This window comes from Lolium rigidum, chromosome 1 (genome assembly GCF_022539505.1).
Source record: "Lolium rigidum isolate FL_2022 chromosome 1, APGP_CSIRO_Lrig_0.1, whole genome shotgun sequence".
Classification (NCBI taxonomy): domain Eukaryota; kingdom Viridiplantae; phylum Streptophyta; class Magnoliopsida; order Poales; family Poaceae; genus Lolium; species Lolium rigidum.
In genome coordinates, this window is record NC_061508.1 from 17,746,585 (window position 1) to 17,753,833 (window position 7,249).

The 7,249-nt window shown below is 46.6% G+C and overlaps 1 protein-coding gene across 1 annotated transcript; it reads left to right on the forward strand.

Moving 5' to 3' along the window:
• Window positions 1–2,908: 2,908 nt before the first annotated feature.
• On the forward strand, window positions 2,909–5,880 carry LOC124668232 (NAC domain-containing protein 43-like). Its single transcript, XM_047205409.1, has 3 exons — window positions 2,909–3,412; window positions 3,530–3,852; window positions 4,833–5,880. The coding sequence occupies exons 1-3, from the start codon at window positions 3,241–3,243 to the stop codon at window positions 5,541–5,543; spliced, it is 1,206 nt and encodes a 401-aa protein (XP_047061365.1). The 5' UTR covers window positions 2,909–3,240; the 3' UTR covers window positions 5,544–5,880.
• Window positions 5,881–7,249: the final 1,369 nt, after the last annotated feature.

The window sequence follows — 7,249 nt, forward strand, 5'->3', positions numbered from 1 at the left end:
TAAGTTGTAGTGCTTATCTTGATAAATGAGTTAAGCGTGTGACCTTGACGAGAATGATGACCCAATCACCGATCCTGACACAGTCTAGCACTTTGAAGTATATAACATGTTAGACATACGATATGATCAGATATGGAGTAGTACTCCAACAGAACACATATACGTCGTTGTACGACACCAATTGGATTATACCCCTTCCATGTAAACATGTACCACGATCACTTTGAGGGTGTCGTTTTCCTGCCAATCTAATAAAAGTATAAAATCAAAAACAATAAAGCCTAACCATCTTAATATGTATTGGGATTTCAAACTTGAAAAATGTAACTACTAGAAGGGTACAAGTTTGTAAAATTTATAACATGGAGAAGGCTTGCGCTTCTATAGACCCCAAGGCTGAAACGTTTTCTTGAGTAAAACATAAGGGCGGCTAAGAATAAACAATACATGTTCGAGACTAGAGGTAGGATGGCTAAGATTAAACGATACCACGATACCCTTTCGGGGGTTTACACTAGTTTGAGACTTGGGGGTCTATGAAAGCACAAGCCTTATTAAAATTATCATGCCTATCATTAGCATATTTTCCTCTTCAAAGTAGTTGCTAGTGTTGTTTTGTATCTTAATATCGATATTGCAATACGGGTTTTGAACTAAATACAACTTCAAATTAACCATATTTATATTTTTTAGCAATAGCATATTTCTCCTCTTTGGTAAAGCTATGAAAACTTAAGAATAGTATTAGAATAGAACTCTCATGAATGAGAGTGTCATTATGAAGAAAAGGCATATTGTCATTTTTTTATCATTCCATGATTTATTAACAATTGTTAAACATGCAGGATCATCAAAGAGCAATTCCAATAGTATAGCCAACTGTTGGCTATAACAAGATGTCATATCATTTGTAGTCATCATATAGCTAACATGTACAATAGTTGGCTATAAGAATGTAGTACTTTACTAATATATGGCCCACTTTTCACTCTCACAAGGTGCCTAGGAGCACGTGCTTTGCATAGTAGCCCACCTCCATTCTCTCTCCTCTTCTCTCTCCTCCAACTCATCTAAAATATATTATTTAATGTCTTATAGTCAGCTGACTGGACTCTATTGTACTTGCTCTAAGAGCAATTCCAATAGTGCAGCCGGCTGCTGGCTATAAGACTAGCTATAGTCAGCTTACAGCTAACTTGTACAATAGTTGGCTTTAAGGATTGATAACTTTATGTGTAAAAGGCTCACCATACATACTCACAAAGTGCCTAGGAGCACGTGCAAGAGCTGGCTCTTGCATGAGAGCCCATCTCTCTTCTCTCTCCACTTCTCTCTCATCCACCTAAGCAAAACAACACTATTTTAATTCTTATAGCCTGCTGAGTCAGCATTATTGTACTTGCTCTTATGACCATCATCAAGAGCATTATAGCATATATTAACAGCTCCCCTCGTTGTCATCATTAGTTTTAATAGTAATGATATCACTAGTAGGCATAAGTAAGGGAGCATTGAAATGCATCAAAATAGTATGAGTTATCATATGATAATAATGGAGTTCTGCATGGGTTCTCCTATATGACAATAATGGAGCTTAGGGTTTCATTATCACTACCATCTTTGGATAATGAGGGGGGGGGGGGGATCCCAATCTTCCTTTGGCCACTTGTATTTCTAGCCTTCCCCTGAAAAAATGCCTAGGATGATGATTCGTATATTGCCATTTTAAATGGGGGTTCTCCCAACTTCCTTGCTAACCCATTTGGAAGCTACCATCTCTCTGAAACCCTTGTTTGCAAAACCTCAACAACTCAAAAGAAAAACTGGCATTATTATATGCGCCGATTCTCAAGAATCGACTAACAACGGTGGGCTTTGTTATATTGACGCCCCTAGGGAACAGTATCTCTCATATCCTCCTATTAAATTGACAATCAGAGACAGCTTGTAGAACAAACAATGTTGCAAGAGGGCATGCATATCTTCAGTTAAATAAACCATAATCTTGAAGTAGTACGTACTACTTTTGGTCAATCAATTAGGTAGCAATATATAGCTCGAAATGCAAAGTCAAGACCCGTTGTTCTCCTATGACGACTTATGCCATCAATAATTTCCATTGGCAATTACTTCTAATAATTATTCTAGTCCCCATCTCGGCTTTTGGCGCTTGAAGGAAAAAAGCAGCAGCAGACAGATTTGCACAGGATCGAACACTACAACTGAGCTGCAGAATCATTTGCATGCACATTTCTTTATCTTTCTCGGGAAACAAGTCAAAAAGCTGTTCCATAGTGTCTGCTTTAATTTCTTCTCCAGTAGATCCTCGTCGGCGCTGGCTAAATCAGTACAGTATTGCTGCTGCAACCAAAACTACCTATCTTTTCTCCTTCCCCTTGTGCGCACCTTTAAATTAACCTCTCAATTTGTTTAATATAACAAGCTTGAACATGAAAAGCAACCAAAACAATCTATCCTTCCCCTTGTGCACCGATCGGATTATTAAAAATACCAATCTTGAACACGAAAAGCAAACGGCTAGCACATACACATCGATCGACCGTTCCGGCCTGTGTTGCTGTTGCAATGTTTGCTGCGGTGGTTATGCTGGCCATACCGTTCTGCATGTGCTGCCTGAAGCCAGATGATGGTTTACCCGTGAGGTGAGAGGCGGGCCGTGATGCGGAGCGGATCAGTTCGGTTTCGCCTGTGGTTTTCCGGGAGATTTTTAAGGTCGCGTGTCATGGCTCCGGACGTTGGCCCCTCTCCTTTCTCGCCCCCTCTTATGCGCACCCTTCCCAATCGCCTCTCCTCTCTTCCTCCTCTCTCTCCTCCCAGCCTTGCCGTCTTGTCTCGTCTCGTCTCGTGGCCCACGCGCGCGGGCGCCTTGGCGTTTCCCTCTCAAGGTTTGGTGGCACTTCACTAATCCCCCACTTGGTAGCTAGCTAGCTAGCAGAGATGGAGCTGGGCAGGGCGTGATCGATGAGTAGCCTATATATAACCACCTCCCGTTCGTTGCAGTTGTTTCCTTGTACCCCATCACCAGCAACAACTTCATTCCCTCCTCCATGCTAGCTGCTCCCTTCCTTCTCAATTTCATCAATGGCAGCTAGCTCCTAGCTAGGTGGAGCATTGCATTCAGCTACTACAGTGTCCTCACCTTATCCTCTATTGTTTTGACCAGAGAGAGAGAGCACGCACGCAAGTAGTGTGAGCTTGTGAACCGACTGAGATTGGATCATGAGCATCTCGGTGAACGGGCAGTCGGTGGTTCCGCCGGGCTTCCGGTTTCACCCGACGGAGGAGGAGCTGCTGACCTACTACCTGGCCAAGAAGGTGGCCTCCCTGCCGATCGACCTGGACGTGATCCCCGACATCGACCTCAACAAGCTCGAGCCATGGGACATCCAAGGTTCGTTACATACTTCATCCTCCTAGAATCCTTCCTAGCTACACTCTCTTGTTGCGCAATGCTACTAGCTTGCATGAGCTAGCTCTGGTGGTGATCGAATTGGCCATGGATTTGCAGAGCGGTGCAGGATCGGGACGGGGCCGCAGAACGACTGGTACCTGTTCAGCCACAAGGACAAGAAGTACCCGACGGGGACGCGTACCAACCGCGCCACGGCCGCCGGGTTCTGGAAGGCCACCGGACGGGACAAGGCCATCTACTCCGCCGCCGGCTCAGGCCGCATCGGCATGCGCAAGACGCTCGTCTTCTACAAGGGCCGCGCGCCGCACGGCCACAAGTCCGACTGGATCATGCACGAGTACCGCCTCGACGACGTCTCCGCCGCCGGGCACCCCGGCGGCTCCGGCGACGTCCCCTATTACTCCGGCGCCTCATCCCCGGTATGTACAAACATGGTACATATTACTGTACTATGTACAAACATCTTCATCTCCCCACACGTACGTAGTACTTTGCGATTGTTCCATGCACGGCGGCTGGCCGGCCGGCCGGCCGACAGAGATGGAGATAGGCAGATAGCCATAGTGGTGCATGCGATCAAGGTACGTATGCGTATCTACGTACACACGTGGCAGGCGACTGTAGACGACAAAGGCTAGTGAAGATTGTGCTGGGGTGGTGGTTGGAAATGGGGACACACATGACATGATTTGCGAGTGGGAGCTGGGATTTCCTATCGAGGGGTCGGCGTCAGGAAAAGGGGGGCGTGAAGGTAGTGGGTAGTAGGTTCAGTACTTGTGAAGGAACAATGGCTAACTAAGCAGCTAGCTAGGATGAGTGAGTGATCAGTGATGGATGGATGGTACTTTGAGGTGGTGGTTAGGTGCACGCACGCGGGTGTCGATCTTGGGGTCAAGCTAGGCCAATCGGCAGCATGCAGGGAGAATCTGGTCCTGCACCAGCAGGATCGTCCAAAACACATGCTCCATCTCCTAACCCAACCCCAACTGGTACGTACGTACATAGTACTTGACGACACACACACACTCACTGTCTCGCACACTCGTACTACTACCAAGGGATTGCTACAACAGTGGACCTTTGTACGCCGAGACACTGGCATATGACAAACAAACCTCCATTATCGATCTCTTCCTTTCTGGAGGTCAAACACCTACATGCATCATGCGTGCATGGATCCAGAATTGGTGACCTTTTGAGCTGGCTCAGGTACTGTAGCCTTTTCGTGCACCAAAATTTCAACACCATGCTTGCATCACCTTGTCGACTAATCTAACCGAGACAATAATTGCATGCGATTAGTTAAGCACGTCGCACGCAGCTGATTACTCAACTGACTTTTGCTCTTCCTACCTATCGCCCATATCTCATGAGAATTATCGTGTGTGCGTATGAGCAGATGCGCGGCGTTGCCGGGGACCAGTCGTCGGCGCAGGAGGACGGGTGGGTGATCTGCAGGGTGTTCAAGAAGAAGCACCTCGTCGCCAGCCACCAGACTGGCCAGGCCAGCGCCGCTGCCGTCGCCAAGATGGGCGGCGGGCCGGCCATGGAGCGCAGTCCAAGCAACTGCTCGTCGACGGTCACCACCGGCAGCGAACACGCCAAGGCGACCCAGATGCAGCAGCAGCACCACCAGCTGCTGCACTACTCCGCCAGCGACGACGCCCTCGACCACATCCTCAGCCACTACATGGGCCGCCCATCGTCCACAGCGTGCAAGCAGGAAACGAAGCCGCCCACCAGCTCGGCGCTTGATCACTTGATCAACAACACCGCAGCAGGCAGCACTCTCTACGAGAGGTACATGAAGCTCCCGCCTCTCGAGCACGTCGTGCCCGGCGCCGGGCTCCTGCCGCCGCCGGCGACCGAGTACGGAGGCAGCGGCGGCGACTGGGACACGCTCGACCGGCTCGCGGCCTACGAGCAACTCAACGTTATCTCCGACGGGTCGATAAAGACCAACGGCGCCAGCATGCCGTCCTTCTTCGTCGACGAGCACGCCGCCACCGCCTTCTCCTCGTCCGTCTCCGGCGCCGGCGACGGGGACCTGTGGAGCCTGGCGCGGTCGGTGTCGTCGCTGCACGCGGACTTGACCATGAATAACGTCTAGTGGTTGATTAATTATATATTTGTCCGGTGTTTTAGTGTGGCACGTCATGCCGCATGCATGCACGTACGCACTACTAGCACTAACAACTCCATCCATCGATCGATCTCTACGTCCATGCGTACGTCCGTGCATGGCCGGCAGGTATTGTACGTGAATAATTCCTAGTAGGAGACCCAAGATCGGAGCTAGCTCTTCATGACGAACGTGAAACAAATACAGAACGGAAAAGGACGGCGTGGTAGGAAAGGCGGGGGCATATATGTATTGTTAATTACTGTATACCTATAGCTTATATTTATAGCATAGTAAATCCATAAAGATGTGATCACCTTGTGCATTATTGTGAACGATCGACAAATTAGTAACGTCATGCGTCTCAATTAATTTTATGGTGTGGTTCAGACGGACGGGTGGAGATGGATCGTACGTTGTCTCGATCCCCGATCGATCATTGTGTCGCGACAAGAGGAAGACGGTTGAGAGAACAGGCACGTATTTTTGTTCTTCTCCAGCTGTTTTGTGTGTTGATATTCGGTGCAAATTCGAGAAAAAAGGGGAGATTGGTCGTCAGATTGATGTGAAGTAAGACCATAAGCACTGCTTTTGCCAATATATACAAAATCTGTCGTAACGTCGCGTGTTGAAATATTGTACGTATGCGGCGCAGCTGCAGCTAGCCCTCGTGCCACACGTACGAGCATACTTTTATCGCCTTGTCGCGGTCAATTGGTGGTGTAAAAATCTGGGGCGATCTTGGTTTTGTCTCTTGTCGGCAACTTTAGCTTGGCCTTTTTGTATGTACCGCTAGCTAGCTCCAGGGAGAACATACCCGAGCCTGTCACACGTGTATCACAGATTCATATTTTTTTTGAGGTAGTATCACAGATTCTTAATGCAAACCTCGAGAACAAAATTAGTATGTGTTCATTTGGAGAAAACTATTACTGTCTCCGATTCATATTACTTTCTCAGCTCACTAATATAAAATGTTTTAGTTTTTTGTTGATTCATGTATTTTGCATGTATCTAGTTTATTTGTAGTGTGTAGATTCAATCATTACATTGTGTATCTAGTTCACTTTGAAATGTCTAAAACGTCTTATATTTGTGAGCGGTGGGAGTACTTGTTCATTAGTATGGATATATTTTTAATACTAAAATATGTATAGATATATCTATATTAGAGATATAATTAATATGAATCGGAGAGTAGTATGTTCCTATATATAATTGTAATATATGCATGCACACGTCTCGTGCATGGACGAGAATTTGGTGATAGTGGCATGCAATTTGAAGCCATGCATGGTGGCGAGAGTGGAAACCTTGATGAATTCACCGAGCAGTACCGATCAATGTAAAGTCACCCAACCAAGGCAGTACTTATATATTTTCAGACCACCCAACTAATCTTGCATCAGAGAGAGAGAGAGAGAGAGAGTATCAAAATTCTAGGTAAAAGAGTGACATATACCTACCGACGCCTTGTATTATTTATTTTATTTTTATTCTGCATTAAAGAAAGCTCTTTTGGGTTGACAGACGAAGAATCCTAACCAGCCCTACACGTAATAATTACCACATGCATGTAGGTCTGCCAGGATATTTTCTTTTTGCAGCATCTTGGTATTTGACATGTACTTTTTTAAAAGAGATAGGTATACTTGACCCATACAAATAACCCAGCTTCTTCTGCAATTTATTGT